The 25,773-nt window shown below is 41.2% G+C and overlaps 1 protein-coding gene across 3 annotated transcripts; it reads right to left on the bottom strand.

Moving 5' to 3' along the window:
- Window positions 1-976: 976 nt before the first annotated feature.
- SLC16A14 (solute carrier family 16 member 14) lies at window positions 977-25,740 on the bottom strand. Of its 3 annotated transcripts, XM_033112152.1 has the most exons (7): window positions 25,325-25,740; window positions 21,076-21,174; window positions 20,462-20,606; window positions 18,638-18,909; window positions 13,183-13,326; window positions 7,234-8,211; window positions 977-3,317 (listed from the first exon to the last, which is right to left on the bottom strand). In XM_033112152.1, exons 3-7 carry the CDS (start codon window positions 20,500-20,502, stop codon window positions 3,166-3,168), a joined length of 1,587 nt encoding a protein of 528 aa, XP_032968043.1. In that variant the 5' UTR covers window positions 20,503-20,606; window positions 21,076-21,174; window positions 25,325-25,740; the 3' UTR covers window positions 977-3,165. The 3 variants fall into 3 exon arrangements, with proteins under 3 accessions (XP_032968043.1, XP_032968045.1, XP_032968044.1); XM_033112154.1 differs by lacking the exon at window positions 20,462-20,606; XM_033112153.1 differs by lacking the exons at window positions 20,462-20,606; window positions 21,076-21,174 and having other exon boundaries at window positions 25,325-25,739.
- Window positions 25,741-25,773: the final 33 nt, after the last annotated feature.

The raw sequence follows: 25,773 nt of genomic DNA, 5'->3' as shown, positions 1-25,773 counted from the left end.
TGATTGGAGTGTTTTAAATATGTTGAGAGTAGGTCTCCAACTTTAGTCTGCATGAAAATCAACTGATAAACTTATCTAAAGGCAGGTTTATTGGCTCCATCCCCCCAAATTCCAATTCATTAAGTTTTTAAGTAGCCCCAGAAATCTGTATTTAAAATAATTTTGGAAACAAGTTTTAAACTGAAAAAACATTGTGTGCATCAGGAAAAAAGTCAGACCCACCCCAGTCCCCAAACTTCTCCCAAGAGCCGACCACTATTAATGTTTTCTTGTTACCTTCCAGAAATGTTCTGTACAAATACCAGCCATATGAATAACCCTCTTTTGTTGTTAACAAAACACAACTGGGAGCAAATTAACCATATTTATCGTGCTATTTTCTTTTAGCAATATATCTTGGATATTGTTTTCTAATTTTACATATGGATCTGTCTTTGTGAAAAAAAAAATTGCGTAAACACCATACTTTGTTTAACAGGTTCATATTGATGGACATTTAAATTGTTTCCAGTCTTATATAAGAAACAATACATAAAAAAATCTTTGTTCATTTGTCTTTGTTCATATGATGGGAAAAATTTTAGAAACGCAATCCCTAGATTAAAAGGTGTGTGCATTGCAAATTTAATAGCTGGACTTGGCACTTCTAACAATCACCCTAGGTGATTCTCTCCAGGTGGTTCTACAACTACACCTAGAGAAAACCTTCCAAGGGAAAGAACCAAACAGATAATCACCAGTTACACTTTAGGAGTTTTCCTCTTAAAACTAAGAAAACAGAGATTTTATATAAAAACTCACTGACCATCTTTAAACAGGACAAAATTTATTTAGTTGTATGTGAATAAAAATTACTTGGACATGTGAGGGGAAAACTACAAAGCACCTAACATAAATATACAACTAACCCTTTATAATATTTTCAATAAACTGTAAATAATAACATTTTAAACAGGAAATATTAATATATTTGCTATAATTCTTTATAGCATTCTCTCTTATTCTAGTGTTAACATGAATATTGCAAGCAGGTTTTACTCTATTTTTGTAAAATAGGAACTTCTGATGTGGTAGAAATTACCACTTCCATAAGTACAGTAAGTCAACAAACAGCTGTACAGACTGAACATGGGTAGGTTTAACTTGGACATAACCAAAGCTGGTTTATTGGATAAAAAGTTCATATGTCTGATGGTATGACCAGCAGTGCAAGCATCAAAACGCATCACCTATAGCACCATTCAAAATATTTAACACTGCCTCTTGTCAATTTGGTGTTTATAGAAAATGCAAGTAATGAAATCATGTAGTCAGTTTTAAAACACACAGCATGTTTTTCCATCTAACCATCCGAATTTTATGGTTAATATATAGCTAGAGATACAGCATTGCCTCAGCATTTAAGTTTACCTTAATCAAAATGGATTCTTTAACAGCAGCCAAAGCTGTAACGATACCAAATTGGTCATTGTGTTGAACCAAACAGAGTATGACATGCAATTATCTATAATAATTTGCAGGCAATCCTTGAATCATTGGAGGTAATATTGAGTGTGTATATTAGTCATGCTTTTGTTTCTCCGTTCCATCAGCTGCCTGTTAGTATTATTGTTATTTTGAGGGTCCCTTTCATTACACAACCCTTCCCCCTAGCCATCAGAGCAGGAAATAAAGGAGATGAAACAAAAAGGACACTTGTCCATGTAATCACTTGTTAACTGCTCTGAAGGGTTTGGTGGAATAAGAGACTGAGAATTGCTGGCTAGTGTTAGGCTTAGGGTACCATTCTGTGATTCTACTTACTGGTACCATTCCTGCCTCTAATTACCAAGGATAACTGAGAATGGTCTATACTCACTTTAGGTAAATTTGACCCAAGACACTGGCAATGATGTTACAGGATTTTTATGTGTGATGAGCAAATTGTGAGTAGAAATTTAAACAGCTCTGAAATATGTGTAAACAAGTAAGGCAGCCAGAAATTTCAAAATGATTCTGGGAAGAACATTCTGCAGTCTGAAAAATGTTTGGCTTAGAAAAATAGAGATCTTAGATAAAGGAAGAACATTATTTGATGTCATGGATCCCTGTTGTCTTCTGTATGGAATCGATCAAGAGAACTATTTTTAAAACTGTGCGGAGCTCAGGCATTGGAGAAGGGCGACTTGCTACCACTACTCCAATGTCAGGTGTACAGACACCTAGACCAAGGGCATTCCGTTTGTTACCCTCACAAGTTCATAGTCTTATATTCTGGATTAGTACCACACTTTATACAAACGATTTAAGTGCCAACTTCACAGACCAACCTGCAATGAGTTCTCTAGTTTATTTACTGGACAGGAGAAACTCAGAAAAAAAAGTTACAGGCCCTAGATTGTGTTAATAAACAGAGGCCAACGACAGGAATAAAAGTGCTTGAACCATAGCCCTTGATTCAATAGTTGTGTGGACAAATACAACTTCTGCTCAGTAAATTATTATTTACTTAGGCTTTGTCTTAAGATTCAGTTTATAACTAGATACTATTGAATTAGGATTGAGAGCAAAAGCTTTTCTTAGAGGAAGATTGATAAACTGTACTCCCTAGCTGCAGAATTCTTTTATAAAAATATAATTTTTTTCTTTAATTGTATTAAATGTATTACCTTTGAAATTGGAGCCAGCATTTATTTTACACTGGGCGAGCAATAGCTCCCTGTAACAATTAGTTTCTGAAATCTAATCATGCTCCTGTGCTTAAAACCCATTTAACTGTGAGCTTTCCAGAAGCACTTTATTTTCACCTTACAGAGAAGTAGTAGTTGGACTGAAAAGCTTTTATTCCTTGTCTTTGTTTTAAAAGCTGTATCTAAAACCCTAGTCTCAGTGGATGGCGAGAGAATAATTTTTACAAGGGCATTTCTACCAATTACTTAATAGGCTGTCTTTGAAGGACATTGTCATCTCTAAAATGTATGTAGTCTTTAATACTGTCCAACATTGCTTCTCCCCAAATGGACAGGCAGTGCTACTTTCAAATAAAGCAATGACAATGGCATTTACAAATGACAGTGACAGTTACCATACAAATCGCTTTCCCACGATGTCATAGGCGCCTCACAGCAACCATGGGAGGTAGGCATGAGTACCACAAAGAAATCCTACATGAAACATCACATGACACTAAACATGTGTACCACCTACGCTTTTTTTCCTCGATTGCTCTATAATTTGAACACATGGTTGAATGAGTAAAAAGAGTAATCCTACCAGGTAAAGTAAACCACATATATAGAAGGAAAAATCATATTTTTGTGTCATGTCGTAGATCCACCCTACAAAACAAAAACAAAGATATTCAGTGTAACGTAGTTGATAAAATAAAGCCAAGAACACCAAGTAAGCATTTATTGCTAATATAAATATTTCTATAATTTATTTATATGACATTTAATGCCCCAAATGTTTCATGTAGTCATTTGTAAGTCCGGGCTATATAAACCAGAGTTCTCACCATATAACCAAGGATGGCTACATTTATCTTTTAAGTCACTAGGGTAGAACTTTCTAAATCACAATGTGCCTGGATCAGTCCAGGTAGTAATGAAAAACAAACATGCTACTAAATTACACATTTATAGTTTTTTAACCACTCAAAAGCTATGAATTCTATATACTTTAAAAGTCAAGCTTTTGAGTTTGTTATTTGATATAAAAAAGAAAATATCAGCCTCTTTAGATGTAGCTTAATAAAATGCTCTACCATCTTTTTTTAACCTCCAATATGAGACAAGAGGAATAAAGAAGATTAAACGTATAATCCAAAAATAATGACTCAGCTTCAGAACTGAATCAGAAAGGCCCACTGACATATGAACAAAAACACACCCAACTTCTGCTCAGTGTCACCATTTGTCAACTGCGACTGTGTGAATTGTGACAAAGTGAATGATTCACTTGCAGATAACGCAGAAAGGTCTGTATATGTAAGCAGCGTATATGACTGGACTATCCTTAAACTACAATTAAATAAAAAATCAGTAACTATAAATGAGGTTCACATATTCCACTCATCCCATAGGAAAGCTGACCTTGTCATTTCAATAGTTAAATCCCCACTTTTTGTGTGATCAAGTGACTAAGAGTAGAAATGATGGCTCTAAATAACAAATACCAATAGCTGAAACGAGCTGAACGATCACTGCTGCTTAACACGGACCTCTGAAATAGGACAAAATTAATTTGTATTTAGTTCAGACTATTTATTTACTTTTTTTGTTTGGAGTGGCTGAATCTAAGCTCCAGGGCTCTGTGATGTCGCCCCAACCCACCTCTATCCCCTACTGCCCCAAACTTAACCATAAGCACAAAGCATATTGAATATTTTGGAGTTTCAAACACATTTCTCTTGGCTCCTTGTCTGTACGTGTACTTTCCCTCGTTCTTAGGGGAATGCTAATAAACACGACCACTCTTAGAATACTCTGGCATCTCCTTCTCACGACTCCATTCTCCTTCTGGTCCCTGCACACTATAGAAAATGTCTGCTAAGTCTATTACATATTGTTACAGTCTTAAATTGAATTTATTATATTCAAAATCTTGCCTCTTTCCCTTAAAAGTATAATCATTCACTATATGGTGATGGAAGGAGAACTGATTCCGGGTGGTGAACACACAATGGGATTTATAGATGATATAATACAGAATTGTACATCTGAAATCTATGTAATTTTACTAACAATTGTCACCCCAATAAATTAAAAAAAAAACACGTATAAACGTTTGTAAAAATATCTCCACACTCCCCAATCTTTAAAAGTAACTCATGTCAATTTTTTACGAGCACCCAACTTCACCAAACAACTTAACAGCACAAATTGGAGGAGTACCCAATTTTATGTTAAACTAATCCCATAGGTTTCTCCAATCTACCTTTAGAATTTATTTTTAAATGACTCTGGGTCCTGCCATCTCTCTCTGGTGCCTGTTTTAATATTTCCACTAGTTTGAACTCAACTTGGTCCCGAGTCAGATGCAAAATCTCACGAGAGATTGTACTTGACCACGTGTTTTGACCCAGCCTGTGTGGATGAAACTTCAGAGACATAGAAGGTTTCACACAAGCTGCCTATCTCATCTTCCTTCATCACCTTTCCCTACAGGTCTGATCTCCGTTCTTTGGTTTCCAACCTGGGATCCTTGGCAACCCTGATCCAACCATCAATTCAAATCAACAGCTTCAAAGTAAAATCCAGCTCCCCATTAAATTGCATTCCCTTTTCATTTGAGTCTGTCAAATGATGAGTGGCAGCTGTTTTTCTTATTTATGAAATGTGTTCCCAGCTCTCGGTGAAAAAACACTGCAAATTGTGTTAGGGTGTTATATTGTATGTGAATGAAGGTGATATGTGTAGATTCTGGGTCAGTCGAATCTGGTGGCTAAGTTTTGCTGTATTTTACACTGGAAACATCTAAAAAAGTATCTACTATTATTGCATCTTTAAAGCAGAAGAAGTGAATGCCCAGCAATATTGTAAATGAATTAGATTAAGGAATTCATGTTGCTAAGTGACATGGTTGAAATGTTGGTTCATCTTTATACATTCTTCTCTTAAGTGGAAATGTGGTTGTCTGGCATGGTACTAAATTGTACGAGAATTTTTGGTGCCAGTAGAAACTGCTTTGAAAAATGAAAAACACATTCATTTCTAAACCCATTAAAAAAGAAAAAGGCAATGTGAACAGTAATTTTCCTTGTAGCAAACTGAGCTAAGTAATAATTTCTAGCCCACCTGGAATTGCTAGCAAGAATTTAATGTGGTTATTTAGTCCCTTATATTGCCAGTCACTTCTGAACTACAGTGCATAAAGGTTGGGTTGCCTCTCATTGGCCTGGAAAATCAATGGATTAGACACATTGCAATTAGCCAGTGGTGACGGTCAGCATTCCTTAGTATGTGAGTTCAGTGGAAGGAGAAGCAAAAAGGAGGAAAGCCCTCTTTAGGTTGCTGGTCTAGAGATGCACATCAGAACATTGAGTTTAGAGTCCCCACAGCAGCATTTGACACACATTCATAGAAGGTTCTTAACCATTAATACAACCGTTTCTGCCATCATGGTGGATCACAGTCAGCTAGAGTCCACTTCTAGGGAGGGACCTTGAAGCAGGCAGAGGTAACGCCTGATAACAGAGGGCTGGTCATAACTCCTTGTCTTCTAGTGGCAATTCATCTTTTTTCCACTCAAGAAAGAATGCCAGAATGCAAATGAGTGACAAGAACAAGACCATAGGAATGGGACAAGGAAACCATGCTGGCAAACTTTGGTGCTTTAGTTAACACTGATCATGAATTCCTTATGCCATACCACACAGCTGTTATGCTGCTATTGAAATCTGATGGATCAGTATAAAACAACCCCAGAAAGAAGCGGAAAGTATCTTGGATCATGCAAAGAACTGTCAATGAGATTCCGTTTCCACATATAATATATGAGCTGAAGGATCTCCAACAAGAAGGTGGATGAACCACTGATACACTGATAACGTACTTATTCCCTTAATAGATATTTCAGTTTAACATCTCTGGAAGATACCGTTATCTGACTGATACAACCCCCAATACATTTTTTCCCCCTTTTCCTTCCTCTAGTACAGAGGCTAAAAGGCAAAATACTCCAATTCTCAGTTCCCTCTGAAGCTTGGGCTGTGTGACACAGTCCTGGCCAATCATATAAGTGGAAATCTGCTGGGACTGAGCCTTTCCTTCCTTCTTCCTTTTTGTTATAAATGAGGCTGCTGTGGCCGGTGCCACAGCAGCCATTATGTGACCATGAGGTAACTACATGAGGAAAAGGCCAAGCGGATCTTGGAGATACTATCCTAATATTATCTAGTCCCTAAACTCTAGATTCCTGGCTATATGACACAATTAAGTCTTCTTTTTAAGCTACCATTGGCAGGGTCTTCTCTTATAGCCAAATGCATCCCTAACTGATAGAGAATTCTATACAATGAGATTATTTTGTAGATAAGGATCAAAAGTTCATCTACATTCTATATGGAAGAATCACCTTTAACTTGCTAAAACCTACAAGTGAGAAGGGGGGGGGGGTCAGGAATGGGGAGAAAAAAAGAGCATGTGCACAAATGGAAACTTCCTTCTTATTAATCTTGGCCTTTATAACACAGATGAGAACACAACCTGACCCTCTACATGCACTCTGAGCTGGAAACCTTGCACGGTTTACCTGCAAATGGTGGGCCCAGCAGTGCGGAGACGCCGTTAGCACAGATGATGATGCCGTAGGCGTTGGCCAGGTGCTCAATCCCCACCAAGTCTTCAGTCACTACGGGCATGAGGGAGAAGTAACCGCTGGAAAAGCCTATCAGTGCGCAGATGACCGCCAGGCCCGCATAGGTGTGCATCAGGGGCAGAATGAAAATGCTGAGGACGAGGGTGAAGTTGGCCATCAGGAAGACATTCCAAACGCTGATGCAAGGTAAGTCGGCCACGGCGCCCAGGATCACCTTTCCAAAGATGTGAACTATTGCTATAATTGACGTCAGAGGGAAAACATCGTTTTGCTCTGATAAATTATACAAATCGACTATTTCTGGGAGGTGAATGAAAGGGATGACAAAGCTGCTGTATGCAAACAAAGCCCAGAAAACAAAGGCTACAAACATGCGATTAGTAAAGAGCGAGGCTGCTCCAAAATAGCCCGAGTACCAGTCCTGGAAGCCCTTCCTGACCCTCATGGTCAGCTGGCTCACGGTCTTCAGAGCCCGAAAGGCGCACATATTCTTCCGGTGGCCCGCCTTCTCTTGGCACGCCTGGGCCGCAAGGTCGTCGAGGGCCTCCTCGTGCCCGGGACTGCCCTCCTTCTCTTCTGCCCTGCCCAGCTGCGCACTTGACTTCACGGATTCAGGGGAGTGAGCCGGGAGGACTTGCGGATCTGTCTCCCCTGGGTCCTTTCCCTCTTTCCCAGGAGAGAGGGGCCTCATGAGCGCGCCACAGACACACAAGTTTAAGGAGACGGCGCCTTGGATAAACATTGCGTTGCGCCACCCGTACTCCGCGCACAGGTACTTCAGCAAGACGGTCATGAGGAAGGTGCCAAAGCCGGTCCCGGTGGTGCTGAGGCCCTGGGCAAGGGCGCGTCGCTTCTGAAAGTACCTTCCCACCATGACCACGGCCGGGAGATAGGCCATCCCGCTCCCAAAGCCTGCGCAGTTGAAAGAGGAAGGCAAAACACACAGCACAACATAAACATATGCATAAACATAAGCCATATGCAGAACTGGCAGCATTTAAACATCACCTGCATGTCATTATATTCGTCTCTGCTGTTTTCTCAAACAAAGAAACAGTAGTGGTTGTAAAAAAGCACCTCGTAGGTGAGCACCGAAGGGTCATCCACCGAACTTTCTAGCCCATCATTTTCTCCAACATGCTTTGCGGCACAGCTTACCGCAGTAAGGGAATAAGGCCCATTCTCACCTCAGAATGTGGTAAGTTCCAGGGCAGGATTTGTCTGTCTTTTCACCCCCGAGTCCCCTTGCTGCCCCAAACACGCAATGTGTGCTTGGTGATTTGCTGAAAGAATGAATGTGTTCTGAGGGCTCTGCCGTCAGGGCTTAGTGCACCAAATACCCAGGGAAGTATTTAGGTACAAGGGATGAAGAGGTGCCCGCAGGCAATTTGCAGAAGCCTCAGGAAGGGGCCAATCTATTCACCAATTAACTGCAAGAATAAAAGGAATTATAATGTTCCCATAGACATACGCAGCCACTCGATGCCATAACCATAGAACATTTATTTGTATCTCTGGTTTTTAATTGTGTCTTTCTTAGCAAATCAGAACACTTTGTGATTTACACAGACAAAATTAAAATGCTGGTGGGGGGTGTTGGGGCCACAGGGTTTGGGGAATTCTCTGTACTTGCTCCTCAATTTTGCTGTGAACCTAAAACCACTCTAAAAAATGAAGTCTATTAAAAAATTAACGGGGGTAAAATGAAATAAAACAAAATGCTGGCCAAAAGGTTGTAGGTTGTGTTCTCAACTTCTAGGTACAGAGGGAAGCCATAAGCTCCATTTCAATGATCATGGTACCCCATTTGAACCTGCCAACGTTAGGATGGCAGCATGACATAAAAGAGTTGACCAATACCACTCCCCAAAGCGGATGCCTCCCTAGTTCAGCATCATTTAATAGTTTCAGAATTACTTTAGTTTGGAAGGAGACTAGAGCGATCACACATGCAAATGCTGTAATAATTACCAGTAACTGAGTGCCCATGATGGGCGGTTGCTTTACAGGCTTTATCTGACTTAATTTTCACCATAACCCTGAAATCTAGCTGTGGTTATGCTCATTTTATAAAAGGAGGTATTGAACCTCCTGGAGATTAAGTTACTTTCCCAAGTCCCTGTAGCAAGTAATCGGAGAATTCACACCCAGCGTCGGAGCCTGGTCCCTTTCCGTTGCCCATGCTGCCTCCAACACTGCACCGCTCACCCCCCACCCCCAGCTGCCTGCAGGTAGTTGCAGAAGGATTTTGCTTTTTTATTGTATGTGTTGTTTCTGAGCTGACCCCTTCTCCCCTTTTGCTAGACTATAAGCTCCATGGGGGCAGGGATCTTCTGTTTTGTTCACTAATGTATCTCCCAAGTGCTGGGAACAATGCCTGGCATACAACAAAGGAATGAAATAAATGAAAGAAAGTTCTATGGGAATGGTCATATCTTAAAATAAGAGCTGCCTTTTTATACAAGATTAATTTTACACGTCCACAGTTAAGGTACACAAAACTCAGCTGCAAAATGGTTGTATCAGTGGCTATTTTGGGGAAAAAAAACTCTTTGTGAAAAACAACAAGAAATTCTTCAATGTTAAATATTGTGGTACAGAATTATTGCCCTGCTCCATATTATTTTGAAGCAAATCCCGAATATATCATTTCATGTGCAAATGTTTTAGTATAGATTTCTAAATATTGATCATGGCCAAACAACTTAATCCTATCATCTTATTTGAAAAAAAAAAAAGACATTATGAAATGTCTAGAAGGTGTTCAAATTTTCATTTGTCTCATAAATGACTATATTCTTTTAAAAACTTGTTTAAGTCAGGATCCAAGAAAGGTCTATACATTGCTCTTTGTTGATTTGTATTCCATCATCAGCACAATTATTACATGAGCTTATAGGAGACGTCTTGAGGACGTGTGGGCTCAAGCTGTCCAGTCCGTCAAAGCCTGGCTAATGTCCAGCCTGTGCAGGACCCTGGAGCAATTCTTCACCACACTCAGGTTTAGAGGAGGGCTTTACAGCCAGATTAGTGAGTGGAGGAAGGAGGCTCAGAGGGGAGAGAAAATTCTGTGGTCCTGGGTCAGCATGTCTTCAGGAGCCAGGCTAAGACACTGGAGCTCTGGCAAAGCTGAAGAATTTTGTCCAGACTCCCTTGGCTAAGTAAAATTGCTCAAACAGACATTAATTTTTAATTTTCTGCTTAATAGGAGGACACTCCCACACAATTGTAATTGCCTAGATGATTTAAAAAAAAAAGATATAAACAAATCTGCCTGAAATGCTTTTAGGAATGAAGAAGGATATCAGTAAGGTTTCTTTCAAACATACATTGTACAGTGATATAAATATATATAAATCACTTGCTTTCTGCCGATTTTTGCACCTAATTTGTTTCTTTTCTATTAAAAAGGGATTAGATTGCCAGTCAGCTTCCACATGCCTCACTAATGACAGCCCAAGAGCATTTTCCATACATAAGCTAACGGATCAAGCTGAAGTTCCCACTTCAATGCAGTTATATATATATATTTGTGGGGGAGGTAGAGGAATTTATTTTCAGACTTTCTTTGGGCTTTTCCTGTATAAAACGTGGGAGCAATACAGTGTCTCAAGAAATACTTTCACCAGCCTCCTAATTTTCTTGCCACATCCTTGGATCCACAAATATTTGTTGAATAAATAGTGAATGAATAAATAAATAATGAATGGATATGGAGATATTTGATGATCAATAAGCAATTAATTACAGGAAACAAAATTCCATTGAAACAAAGAATCTAACCATAGCGATCTCTAAATGACCAGAGTGTATCTCAAGTCCCGATTATTAGGATCACGTCATAGTCCATACAACCAAAAAACACCAGATCAAGTTCATGGTGGGCTTATGTGTCTGCCCAGAGACCCCAGTGTGCCTCCTTAGTCTCAGCAGAAGGAATGTTTATTTCCTCACCTACGTATTTCACAAAAATCCTGGTGCATGCTCTATCCATTGGACTGTTATGGGGAAAAGTTTCTGAAACACTCAGGGAAACTATCTCAAGCTTTTCTTTAAGAGCTACCAGGTCCTTCATAGCAATGTTTTTCAAACGATGCTTCAAAAAGATACAGAAGAGGGGATGAGGGTGAGGGGGATCAAATGTATGGTGATGGAAGGGGAGCTGACTCTGGGTGGTGAACACACAGTGTGATTTATGGATGATGTGATACAGAATTGCACACCTGAAATCTATGTAATTTTACTAACAATTGTCACCCCAATAAATTAAAAAAAAAAAAAAGGATACAGAAGTGCTTTCAGTGTTTATGGGGATAGATGTACTCATACATTACAGAGAACCAGCTTGTCGACTTAAGTGGACGGGTTTTTGTGTTCACCATCTCACACTGTCATAAAGCATGTATTTAAGCTTGTAATGTTATACAATAAGAATGTTATATTACACAGTTGCCCCTTGAACAATGTGGGGATTTGGGGTGCTGAAAATCCACATATAACTATTGACACCCCCAAAACTTAATTACTAATAGCCTATTGTTGACTGGAAGCTTTACAGACTACATAAACAGTTGATTAACACACACATGAATTATATACTGTATTCTAACGAAGTAAGCTAGAGAAAGAAAATGTTCCTAAGAAAATCGTAAGGAAAATACACTTACAGTATTTATGAGAAAAAAATCCATGTATAAGTGGACCCATGCAGTTCAAACCCGTGTTGTTCAAGGGTCAACTGTATATATATAATAACAATGACCTATTGGCTAACATTTACTGAGCACTTTACTATGTGCCCAGTGCTTTATACAGAGTATCTCAAACAATCATTCGACAACGCTGTAAATCATGCACTCTTATTTATTCCATTTTGCAGGTAAGGAAACTGAAGCATAAGTAGGGTAGGTAATTTGCCCAAGTTGCACAGATAGCAAGTGGAAAAAAAAGAAAAAAAGAATTCCCAACTCTAACTTTTAACTCTTAGTCTAACACAGCTGTCATTGTGTCAATTATGAGGATTGCAAGTATGTACTCAAAAAGAAAGTCAGGCTGGACCTGGTTCATTGAAATAAATTGTACAAGTAAGAAACTACTTTGTATCTGTGTGAATTCTGCTACCTGTTGATAAAGGAAATTATGGCTGGGAATATATTTGGCAAAACGGATATGCAAATCGCGCTGCCTGGCAGCCGATTTTTCCCTCCTCACTGGGCACTGCCACTCCAACTGTGTTCTAGATTTGCTTCTTACAGTCTCTACATGTAGGTGGGTTTTGCTGCTATTTTATTAATCTGAATGGGGTGAAGGAGAAAATGATTATTCTATGATTCATACTCGATTCTGTAGTTATTAAATGAGAGAATGTTATTAATTTCCTTAATATTTGGTCTATTCACTTATACCTATATTTTTACCTTCCTTTTCCTGTTCCTTAAAGAGAAAAAAAAGCACTTGGAACCAGGTATGGAAAATTTAATTAAGTTCTATTAGTGAGGCCAAGTACAGTTAGGTTGTTTTGGCACTCTAAGGACATGTTTAATATTTTACATTAAAAAGTATTTCCTGACAGTGGAAATGTATTGGCGATGTCAGAGGGATAGTGGACGGGGGGTTGACACAGTATAAGAGATATAAATGATAAACGTCTAACTAGTACTTTGTTTTATGCACCTAAAACTAATTTTAAAAAATCCATAAAATAAGCAAATTTTGCAAAAAAAAAAAAAAAAAAGTATTTCCTGGAGGATAAATGGAGGTGGGGTGGAGGAGACAAAAGGAGAAAATACTTTAATGGATCTCTTTTCTGCATGATTAAATGTGTTGCCAAAATGCCCAATAAAAACATTTGAAATCAGGTTAAAGTAAAATCAATACGCTTACCAGCTGTCACTCCGAAGGTAATAAAGAGATAATGCACGTTTGCCGCGTAGGCACTTAACACCCAGCCCAGTGAGTTCACCAGTCCTCCTATTATAGCTGTCTGGCGGCAGCCACAGGTGTTAATGAACAAGCCGATGAAAGGACCTGTCACGGAACATTGGAAAAGAAGTTAACTCTAACAGCATTGTGTTTTCCTGCTTTCTTAGTAAATCCTCATACGAAGACAAAGAATAAAACATTACTAGCACTGTTAAACAAAACACACCAAAACCCTCATTGTTTTATAAGCAAAAAGCTGTTAGCATGCACACATGGATTTTAAACATTTCACTGGAGAGCACAAGATTCTAGGTTACCAAGGAAGAGAGACCTGAAATCAATAGACATATTGGTTCACTCTTGTCTAAACAGAGGTCTAAACTCGTGGTCTAGGGGCTCTACTTAGTCAGTAGATGCATTTTTTTTTTTAAATCCCAAAGGTTTAACAGTGTTCTCAATCAGTTGCCACATCTAAAAATTAAGAGAATTCACAAAAAAATTCAATGGTAACGTAAAATATCTTCCCACACAGTCCAAATCAGCTGGAGCTATGCAGTAACTGATCCCATTTACCGTGTTTCCCCAAAATAAGACCGGGTCTTATATTAATTTTTGGTCCAAAAGATGCATTAGGGCTTATGTTCAGGGTATGTCATCCTGAAAAATCATGCTAGGGCTTATTTTTCGGTCAGGTTTTATTTTCAGGGAAACACGGTAGTTGCATCACACCCTCTCTAGCTTGCCACACTTTCTCCCCTTCCTGTTAGTCTTATACCTGGCCTCCTGCCCTCACTTACATTATTTACTTGGCCTCTGTACACATTTTGAGTTTTTGACTCCAGACCTAAAGGGAGTACAGGAAGAGGGTTCTGAGGACTCCCAGGCTTTAGACGAGGAACTTACAGCCTATTTTCATGCAGACACGCAGATGCCAAGCAAGCTGAAAAGGACTCATCGTTGCTTCATACATACTTCAGCCCCTGGTGACTCTCAGCCCCCGACTTGACCCAGCAGGCTGTGCATTCATGACACCACGTGGAGATTCAGGAATATACTTGGTTGTGCAAGATATACTCACAGCAGCACAGTGTTATATGATACACGCTGTGATCGCTTACTGCACTAGGACACTCTAGCTCTTGTCAACTCTTTTTTTTCTTCCTGAGTTGATGGTAATTTCTGTCATTGAAGCTTAACGTTTGCCTTGATTGAGGATTCCTCGTCCATACAGCAATGCAGATTTTAGCAACACAGTGTGAGGCTGTACTCAATATTCAGTAAGATGGTGCATTTTAAACACCATCTTATTTTTTATCACGATTACTTTACATAGTTAGAAGCCCTATATTCCAGGTGGGACTACTTCAGGTTAAAAATTTATTGAACTTTAATTCCCCTTTCAGCCCAAACTGAAATAAAAATTTCCTACAAATTTCTAACTATGTTCATGAGCATCTTTGGGTACACAGTCAGAAACAGTTTTTTGGGATTTTTTTTTTTCCTGGTTTAATGGTTTTGAGAGGGCCTAATTCTAAAAATTATAAAGGTAAAGAACTATTCATTTAATTAACTGTCACATTACAGAAAATAATTCAGTAAACAAACCTTAGAATAGATTTAATATAGCAAATATATTCTACACAATTATATTGTTATAGGTATTATACAAATAAGCACATTATATAAATAATATATAAATGAGGCACACTGATATAAACATCTGAGGGAATTACTGGTGGCACCTGAAATTCAGAAACCATAAGTTGAAGATATTTCTTTGATTTCTTTACAAATATTTTTAAACCCGTGGTCACTTTACTCCTCAAATCTTGAATGAATGCATAAAAAAGAGAAAAATGCATGACTCATGGGTTTGCTGTTAATAGGCTTTTGGGATATGAAAGGTCAACGAATCACAGTTCAGGAGCGTGATCATATTTTCCACACGACAGAAGGGCCCAGAAGCAAGTATTTCTGCAGTACTGCATACTTACGAAACACGGCATTAAGAACGCATTTGAAGAAAAAAGGAGGGAAATCCCCAAGTGCACATATTCTTGTCTGGAAGAATGTTATACATATCAAAGAGAAAGTATGAATTGCTCTACTGATAAGAATATGAAGTCGATAATGGTGTCTGGCTTTTTAGTTCACCAACTCTTATCCTACGCATACTGGAGCTTCAGTCATTTATGATTTGCAGATTGGACAGTCAGACCCAGAAATGCCAGCGCTCCTACAGTTACAAAGTAAAGATATGTCATAAAAAAGGAAGTCAGACCCAAGCTTTCTTTTCATTTTCTAACTTTCATTATCTAACCATTGTTAGAAACTGTTGGTTTCTAACAATGTTGCCAACTGTTGGTCAGTTGGCATCTCCAAGATGGAACTGCCATTTTAACAAAATGAAAAGAACTCCCTAGGCATTCTAAGGAAAGGTGAGATTGAGAGGCAGTGCTTTGGCTATGAGTCCCAATTTTGTAGAGGAACTCAGCATTTTGGAATGAAATTACACTCATTATCAGATTTTCTCCTTTTCAGGAGGAATCTGAATCTCAGCCCATTCCCCACATAATAAAGTGTTACATTGTTGCAGGGAACACCATGAGGAAGTCATAATTTCTTGCCCAAGCCAGCATCTCGTAATTTGAAAAAAGCTTAGGTGAGGAGAGACTCTGAGGTGAGCCTTGGCACAGAATCATGGATGACAGTAGGTAGTCCACTGAACTCCTGGTCTTTTGGAGTCACCCCTCACTGCAGTAAGGCGTTAGGAGCCTCTATTCAATGGCTCTCTGCCTTCGCTGTACACTGGAGTCACTTAGGAGCTTTAAAAACACAAACAAAAGAACTCCCACAAAATCCTGATGCTTGGGTCCCATCCCAAGAGATTCTGATGTAATGGTCCAGGTGCAGCCTGAGTATTATGGTTCTTCAAAGCGCCCCGGGGGGCCTCTGACATGCAGCCAGGATTGACAACCACGGCTCTAAATCTACTTAGCAAGTCACAGGTCTTTTGCTGCCCATCGAGTCCCCTAAAACATGGCTTCCACCAAGAATTACTCTGAGAGCCATCACAAAGGCTGCAACCAAAGTGGTTACATTTTGTTAAAAATTAGAACCTTCTGTAGGAAACTGGCAAAATCCATGCTAGCAAAGAATAAAACAAGAATGAAATTATTGAATTTCCCAGGTGCAGCTCTCTGCCCAAGAAGAGAGGTGGCTTTCCAGTCCGTAACATAATTCACAGATTTTTTTAAAATTTAAAAGAGGTAACCCAATTGTGCTTAGTGATTAGAAAATGAAAGCAATTTATATTTATTCACTTCAAACATATTTTCAGTTCTCATTGGATGTCGTGGCAGGCAGTGTGGCACAAGTATAGTAGACACAATTTTGGAGCCCAATGGACCAGGTTTAAACCTGCCCCACACTTACTAGCTGTTCACCCTTCAGTTAGTTACTTAATGTCTCCGAGTGTTGCGTGTTCTTTCTGTCAGATGGAGATGATAGTCTGGGCCTAGTGTTGCTATAGGATCAAATGAGATCATGTACGTAAGATGCACTTGACACGCAGTAAGTATTAAATAAGGGAGAGCTGTTCTTGATGACCCTGGCTTACAAAAACACTCAACATCTACAGCCACCTTGTACCAGGCAGCTTAAGATAATGAACAGCAATTCAGAGTCATGATAGAGTAGGAGACCGTTCGTTTATATAACTCGGAGCCTTTCTGTGGTATGATTTCTGAGCCCCAGAGCAAAAGATGTTTATCAGGTGGGCACCTTTCCGGTACAAAGGTTAGTCTACAATCTGCAATTCCACTGTCTGGAATTTGGGGACTCTGGATTTTCAAACAGAATCCTGAATATACAGTTACCTCCCAATTAACCATGACAATCGCATTTCACCATCACTATTTTGGGGATCGTCTTTAAAACGATATCCAATAATTTCAGGACTGGATTCCATTGCTTATTTCGGTAGAAATTGTGAAACATAAAATAATGCCTAAGGCAACCTTATTGGATGGTTTGGAAAATATTGGGACATTTCACATTCTGGCTTTTTGCTAAGTCTTTTTTGTTGCAGACACACACTTCCTAGACTGACTCTATAAATGTTTTGTTTCACCTATTAAAAATTTATTTTTAAGAAGGCAACACAACTGGATTTTTAAGTATTCTAGAAGCAAAGTTTTCCTTTACTGATTTATTGAATCATATTCAACAAAAAACCGGCACTTTACCTACACTGAAGTAAACCTACCTGCATTCTTCATACAACAAGCAGTCCTGGTTTTAGCACGTCAACGCGGGGTTGACGGAGTCAGTTCATTCAGCTTATGAGCAAAAATGATTGCTCCACAATTCTCACGCACATATAACGGTCCCCTTATTTAATTTTAAAACCAGATCAGTGTTAGTTCCCTTTGATAAACACACACACCCCACACACATTTTGAGAAATAATACTTTGTCCTTGTTTTCCATCATCAGCACTACCACTGTTATTAGTGTCATGTGTATTATCCAAAATAGCACCGATTGAATGCCAGCCAAGATCAAAAAATCTGAATTGGATTCAAACAATTAATTGCTACTGTGGAAATCACTGAGAAGGCACAGACTCTTACCACACACACATATGCTTGTCATACACGTACTTTCACAAAACCAGAAAAAGATTTGAGGCCATTTATGTTTCCAGTATAAAATAGATCACAAATGCTTTAAATGAAAAAAATTTGATATAAAAGTATCGCTGTTACTTTCAAGTGAAGCAAGTGAACAAAATTAGGGTATAGTGGTAAATTATTAAGACAGTTGAATAACATTAAATGAGACAATGCAAGGGAAAGCACCTGGTATCTAATAAACACTTACTGAATATTAGTTGACAATGAAAGTTGAAAGTTGTTTAATTCCCAAACTGAACCTCATTAGCTGTAGGAACATATTACATTTATAATAATTTTCTGGGTTAGTATCTCCAACTGGCTAAGAATTGGTTTCATAGATGGTTAGACTTAAGTAGAAAATGCAAGAATATAGTATTATTCCTTCCTGTTAGCTGTATCAATAACCTTTCTAAAAACAGTTTAATAGATTTTTTAATAACATATGACCAGTATTTCCAATGTAAAATATTAGAACCCTGAAATAAGATTGTTAGTTGACTTTTATAGTATTTTCCCTAAAATTTTATCTTTTGAAAATATTCATAAGTGTTAAACATATTTGTAATGATATATAATGAATTAAATGGTTAACATGGTAAACTGTGTTATGTGTATTTTACAATAAAAAAACAAACCACATAACATCGACCCATGTCAACAATATAAAACATGACTTACAGTGGGGAATCATCATTTTATAATTATTCAGTTTCACAACAGGTCACAGGCGAACGTACCCACAATCAAGGTGATACCCATGCTGAGGGAGCTGACCCATGCGGTCAGACCGCGGCTCTGATGGAATTCTTCCAGCCACTCCACATTGAGGACTCCCAGGGCCATCTGGGAGCCCATGATCAGGATGTGGACAAAGAAGGAGGAGAGGACCACCATCCAAGCCCATCCGCCATCAATGTTTGGGTCGGGTTTAAGTGTCTTCTTATCTTTGGGGTCATCTTCAAAATCATACCCAATATCTTCATGACTTGCATACATTTTCCGAGATTTTCTGAAATACATGTGACAAATCATTTCACTGAATGTCAAAACAAACTGTTCATCTTCGTTGGCCAGCTCTACCACCCCATCCTAACGAAAGTGGCCCCATTGTCACATCAGACCTGTAGACGAATCTTCGTCATGATGCAGATTTGGGAACACGACTCACTTTTTCACAGGACCAAGTGCTTTTAGGAAACTTGTGTTATCTTTACAGTCATCCTATATGTAAGTACTATAATCCCTATTTTAAAGAGATGGAAATAGAGAAGGGAGGCAACTCTCCCAAGGTCTCACGGCCAATAAGTATCCATGAGTCAGACAAGAGTCAGACAAGCATGGTCAGACAAGAAAGAAAGATTTGAACCCAACTCTTCCTGACTCCAAAGACCATACCTTGGGTCCCTTATCAAGATAAATACTGACAGGTGACGAGAAGGATATCCCAGAAGGAAAAGACCTGGCCTCAGGCAGCCTTCCAGGGTAGGTTTGTCTTGATGGGGCCCCTGGCATAGGATCTGCTTCTCATTTTGCGGGTCCAAGTGCTCAATTGGTTTAGCACAGCATAGCCGCAGGGAGACTGACTCAGGTGTACCCAAGTCAGGAGAGACTGATAAAGTGGAAGGTCAATTTATTATCTTACAGTGGGAGATACAGCTTTCTAATGATGGTGATTTGAGCTTTGCATAGATTTATCCCTCAAAATGTTAGGAGAAGAGGAGGGAGGCTGGATGGCGTTGGGACGGCATTGATGCCAGGTCAGGGGAGGTCTCTGGTTTTGTTTCTCTTTTTTAGGATGACAATTAAGTGTGTGCATAAGAACTGAAAAAAGCAAAAGAAGGAGACAGACAGAAGGAGAGAGGATGACTAATCCTGGAGGTGGTGGGTTAGGAGGGTTTGTCTGGATCAGGGGGAGTAACCCATCCCGAGACTGGATGGAGTTAAGAGGGTTAGTAGTAGGATGGAAATTACACCTGTTGGTCTAATTTCTTTGATGAAGTAAGAAGTTAGGCTGAGAATTAGGAGGATGGTGATCATGAAGGGGCCTCAGTGTTCAGGATAATGGAAGCGATAGCTGCCTATAATACGTGGAAATGATTGTTGGGCAGCTCCAAAGGAGCTGAGCCCTGCAGGGCCCCACAGGTGGTGGAACAAGGAGACAGAACAAGGAGACAGCGGCAGGAGCTCTGTACCCCAGAAACAGGCAATTAGGTGGAGCATCATCAAGGAGAACTTTAAAACACCAATCAACTGAAAGCTGGTCTGCTTCACCGTGATCACCTGGTGCCAGAACTTCTAGACAATGTCACTGATAAAATACTCCTCTCCGAAAAAATCTTATGCAGGTCAAAGTTCCAAACAGTTACAAAGTGTCAGTGTTATAGCCGGAAGCTTCAAATTAGCATGCCTTTATTATTCATGCTTTCTTAAACATTGTATTCTACACGGAAGTTATTTCAGAGATCGCTGGTTATACAGTTGAGCCCAGCACATATGTGGCCCCAGCTACACACAATTTTTTGAGGGAAAGTTCCTAAGAGTTCAGAATTGTTGGTGCTCACCTCGGCTCATCCGGGTCTGCAGCCCCTGCATTGCCACCCATCACTGCCTTTGCCAGAACGTTCCGGATGGGCTGGGAAGCACAGTTATTGTGGAGACGAAGACCAGAACTCGAGTTACTTCACTCCTGCCACTCTATGTGCCCACCTGGAGATTTTATTTTTGTTTAAAATTTAAAATAGCGAAACAGAGTGTAAGACTGTGAGGTGAAAAGCTTTGGTTCGGAGAGTGAAATTTGTAGTCAATACATGAAATGTTGCACTCAATTTGAATCATGTCTTTAAAATGGAAATCTTTCTTTTCAATTAGTTAATTTAAAACAGAAGAACAAATAAGAATATCATGATTATTATGGACCATTACCTATGATTATTACTGAAAATCATTCTTCTGCAATGGAGGAAGTGGTGTACAAAACAATCCCAAATACACTGGGAAAACCTCCAATTGTGGGACTTGTCCCAGCCGTGTTTTGGTGTGGACATGAAAGACAGCAGACAGTGGCAGATTGCACAGTGCCTACAGCCTCTTTCTAAGACTTTCTAAGAATTCTTAGCCTCTGAACTAAGAATTATTTTTACCTTTTTACGTGGTCCGCAAAACCTAAAATACTTACTCTGACGCTTTATAGGAAAAGTTTGCTGATCCGTAGACTAGAGTATTGGTTCTGGTTAAGTTTGTTGGGAAGACATGGGCACTGGGGAACCAGGAATGCCTGTGGAAGAGCAATTTTAATAGATCTGTCTTGGGCTTCATCATGATTTTTCCTGTCTCTCATATCATACCTCATTATTATTTTTTATCGGTTAAATGATTCTATCTTCTAAACAGCCGTCCCCGTTCTCAGCCACTACACTCTTTGCCCCAGATGCCGCTCTTTGCCTGAGGCTGTTTCCACTTCCCCATTATCCAGACAATGGGAAGTGATAAAATGCTATCTTACCATGTAAGTACCCCACCCTGTCAAGTTACCTTTAAAATCAAATCTACCCTCCCACCCTCTCACTAATTCCCTCCCGCCCCCACCTGTGGTTGCCCCAGGCTGCTCCTATGCTCTGGCTGCCGCCAGGTTCTCCTCTACCCTGTTTCCCCCAAAATAAGACCTAGCCAGACAATCAGCTCTAATGCATCTTTTGGAGCAAAAATTAATGTAAGACCCGTTTGCGGATACACAGTAGCACATTTCCCCACACCCACCTGGTCCCTCACCCCGTCTCCCACTTTTGCACTTTGCTCTCCAGCCCCGTGAAGCACCCGCAGCTCCCTAAACTTGGCAGTCTCTTTTAAGCTTTATGCACGACCTTCTCTTTTTCCCTCCTCTCTCCTCCTAACCTCCTGGTCCTCCTCTGCTGCTCATCCTTCAATACTCAACTAAATTATAATAGTGAACCTTGAAAGAGTAAGAAAAAAAATCCTCTGCAAACATGTCAAATATCCAACATCAGGTAGAGCAGGTGTTAAATAAATCAATCATGGTACAGCCACACAATGCAAGTCCACCATCAAAAATAAAATTGTAGCAGACTCTGAAGACATGGAAAGTGTGAATTACACATGGGGGTTACAAAATGGGACACATGGAACGACCCCTTTGTTGTTGTTAAAAATTCTAAATAAACATATATTAACTTTATGACAAGAAAATAAAGGTCCCTTGCTGTATCTTTTAAACATTATCTGGATCAGCTTCTTGCCTCCAGTAGATCAGTGACTAGATTGTAAAAGAAGGGGAAAAAAAGAAAGACAGTTAATTCAAAATTCACTTCCCTTGGGAAGTCTAGTCTGCTTTGGGCTCCAGGCTTGTGTGTCTGTCTGCCACAACCATCCTCTCCCCTAAGGACAGAATAGCCTGCCTGGGGATAGAAAGAGATGGGGAAGCCATTCTCACAGTCAGAAAAGAGTTGCGCTGGGAGAAAGAACCTGCAAAGGGTGTTTGGTGTTTGCCTTCCTGCAGGTCCTGCTCGTTGCATTGAGAATCCCAAGGAGCCAGCAGAGAATCAGGCAGCTTGACAAGGGGTGAGACTGGCCTCTATGAGTAATATTAGGTTGGTGCAAATGTAATTGTGGTTTAAAAGTTTAAAAATTATTGCAAAAACCGCAATTACATTTGCACCAACCTAATAACATTATTTACAATCCATGGGACAGTGCTCAGCTCTGTTTCCTTAAGTTAAAACAACACAACTTGACATTTTCCTAAAGTCTGTCTACCTCTAAGAGTTTGAAATAATGATAAAACAGTTTTTCAACCCATGAGTTGAAATAGTAAGCATTTTTCTAAGCAGTGTTAAGAACTTTCTAGTCTTACTGAATTATTTATTTTGTGGGTTAAGAGATGCAGTTGCCATTGATTTGCTCTTGATATTTCCAGTTTATTTGATCACAAATAAAGGACACTGAATACCATTTAATGGGTACGTTTTATTCAAGAGGCACAACCGTGGATGTAGAACACAGTATCAGATGGAGAGCACAGGTGGGGGTGGGGGTGGGGGCGGAAGTTCTATCAGGTCCTCAGGAGGTCCCTGAATAGTCATCTATGACTCTAGGCAATAAACAGAGCCATCTGTCTCACACCTACATCTCTCTGAAAGTCCTGTTTTGACTAATCACAGTCAACTTACTGTCCAACCAAGTTAACTGAAAAAAAAAACAACCAAATCAGCAGAAGAATAAATGTCTATCCCTTCCACCCCCAAGTTTGCTTTTAGCATTCTTAGCATTAATGGAACTTATAAGGTACAAAATGATCAGTTGAGTATTTTGATTCTCCTGTGTACCTAGAGAGTATTAGAGAACGAGGAGAGGGTTTCGGGACCACTGAGGCCCCAGGCTACACGTCTTTCTCCACCATAAGGCCTTTATGCTCCCCCACCTTTCCTCCACCATTCCTGACACACATGTAAAAGGACAACACGCATGTGACACACTGGGGTAAATGGAGGAGTGAGTGTGGGGCTTCGGGTAAGGATCAATGTGTAAAATGTTACCCATCCTAGTAGGTTCGCCGGTTGGAAGCTCAGCATAGAACATTAGGGCCTCGGGCTAAAAAAGGTGAAGGAAGGAAATGGGAAGATTATAGGACCAATAGCCAACCTTCCACTCCCCAAATGCGTGTTCATAAACCGTGAAAAAAGAAATCATAAATGGGGGCAATGAAGTAATGGGGGCTATGAAACGGAGGTCAGCTACATATATACGTGCTAGCAGGCAGAAATGAAAATAATTTAGGGCCTCTTGGAGCGTATCAGAGATTAAAACGGAATTAAATTTCCACAGCTCTGTTAGGAGAGTAAGTTTCGTAAGCAAGTCGTTCTTTTTTAATTTGGCTATTGTGATTATGTTATCATGCAGTGAGCTCATTAAAAATGAGAAGCAAAGGGGAAAGCGCCAAGTTATAACTAAATCTTCCCCGAAGGAGGGCAGAGCATGTTGGTAGCGGCTCTTCATTAGATCCAAGTGTGGGGCGGATCTACCTTTGATTTGGCTCTGTCAATTTTGCCTCTAGACGTGGTTGTTCAGGAACTCTTGGGCCTTTAGAGGGCGTACGTGAGACCAACAGGCTGAAGAGGACCGAGCAGCCAAAGCTGGGGAACTGAGCTAGGGCAGAGAAGACAACGTCGGAAAACCTGGAACCCCAGCTGGGGGCAACGAAGCATATAAATGCCTTCTATGGGTCAGGGGCTATGCTGGCTTCTCCACAACGTTCCTGTGCAGTTGGTATTAATGTCCCATTTCACAGATGAGGAAACTGAGGCTATTTGTTGAGTGGGAGACAGGAAACTGCGGGGTCAAACTAGCAAGTTAGTGGAGCCCAAATTTGAACGCAGGCCTGAGGGATTCCAAAGCTTATTTTACACCAACACACACACACACACACACACACACACACAACCACAAAGAAGCCAGACAAGGCGAAAAGGAATCTTTTCAATCACCAATAATCTTCACTCATCTTTGCTAATAAGCCTGAATCAACTTTTCTACGGAAGGAAAACGGCTTAACTGGTAAGCGGAGTTGAGTTCCTAAGACCGTGTCAATGGCCTTGGCGGCGTTTGGCCCCGAAATGGCCGTCCCCAGTCCCTTGCCCCATTTTAGTCTCCCGTTTGGTCCCTGGAGGAGCCTTGATCAGAGCCGCTCTGGGAGGACCAGCATCAGCACGCCCTGGGCTTGACCCGCGGGATCCGGCCCCGGCGCTCCCCTCCGAGCGCCCACCGCCGTCCCAGGCCCCCTCCCGTACCCCGACACCCTCGAGATCCCCCATTCCCTGGCACTCCGCGTCTCCTGGCGCGCTCGGAACCTGCAAGCTCCGCAGGGAAGCGGGGCGGATCGCAGTCCCAGCAGCCTGCGCAGGGACGCGTCCAGAACCCGGAATTCCCCCTAGCCCCCGTCCCCGGGTCTCCCCTCCCCCCCTCCGCTCCATCACTGCCTGCTTCGAGTCCCAAACTGGGGCGGTGAGAGAAGGCGGGGAGCGATGCTGGCTGCCCGGCAGAGCGCGCTTCTCGGGCCGGACGGGGGTTCCGAGGGGCTCGATGCTCTCTGGATGACGCGCGCGGGGTCTTGGCCGCCGGGGGAGAGATGCGCGCGTCCCCACGCTCCGCCCTGAACCGCGGTTACCCTGCCGGCCCCGAGATGGCCTCGCCCGCAGCTCGGGAGCCCCACGACCGGCAGCCTGGGCGCGACCACCGCGCCTCTGTGCAATCCTGCCCTCGACTGCCCGGCAGCTTTCTCGGACAATGCCCAGGGCCTTCGCCGCCCGAGGATCCCCGGATGCAGCGGCCACCCACAGTCCCCAACTCTAAGATGCCCCCAGAGCCGCTCCATCCCCTGGGCCCGCGGCGCTGAGCAGCCTCGGGATACTCACCGCCCAGGGCCCGTGGGGCTGCGGCCTCACTCTCCTCCTGGCCGGGATCTCTGAACTTGCTGTTTTCCTCGGAGCCCCCTGAGCGGCTGGGCGTAGAGATTTGTTGCAATGTCGCCTATCATCCTGGATTTGCGGATGCCTGAGGCTCGGCGCTCCGCCTGGCTCCGTGCGCTCGGTGCGGGGCTCTCCAGGCCCTGTGCCGCTTGATACCAGCCAGGTGAGCGTCTGGTAGAGCTTCGAGCTCGAGGCCTCAGTCCGTGTGGCTTTAAAAAGGTCCGTTTGGAGGTGGCCCGGACCTAACCTGAGCTCTCTTCCAATCAGTGCAATTTCAAATCTCCAGGCTCGTTCATTCCTGTACCGGCTAATTCTGGTTTGGCAGAAAAAAATTGCAGTCACCTCACGTGCACACTCTTGTGGCCGGTCGTAGTTTATAGCTTTGGCTGAGGTTC

Source organism: Rhinolophus ferrumequinum, chromosome 8 (genome assembly GCF_004115265.2).
Source record: "Rhinolophus ferrumequinum isolate MPI-CBG mRhiFer1 chromosome 8, mRhiFer1_v1.p, whole genome shotgun sequence".
Classification (NCBI taxonomy): domain Eukaryota; kingdom Metazoa; phylum Chordata; class Mammalia; order Chiroptera; family Rhinolophidae; genus Rhinolophus; species Rhinolophus ferrumequinum.
Note: the sequence above shows the minus strand (reverse complement) of the source record. Positions and strands in the feature narration are given on the sequence as shown.

Coding starts and splice junctions, on each gene's coding strand:
- SLC16A14 (XM_033112152.1), bottom strand. CDS start 20,502: ATGGGTGGCAATGCAGGGGCTGCAGACCCGGATGAGCCGAG. Junction 18,910..20,461: donor GCAGACCCGGATGAGCCGAG/GTGAGCACCAAC, acceptor CATGTATTTCAG/AAAATCTCGGAAAATGTATG. Junction 13,327..18,637: donor GGGTATCACCTTGATTGTGG/GTACGTTCGCCT, acceptor GTTCCGTGACAG/GTCCTTTCATCGGCTTGTTC.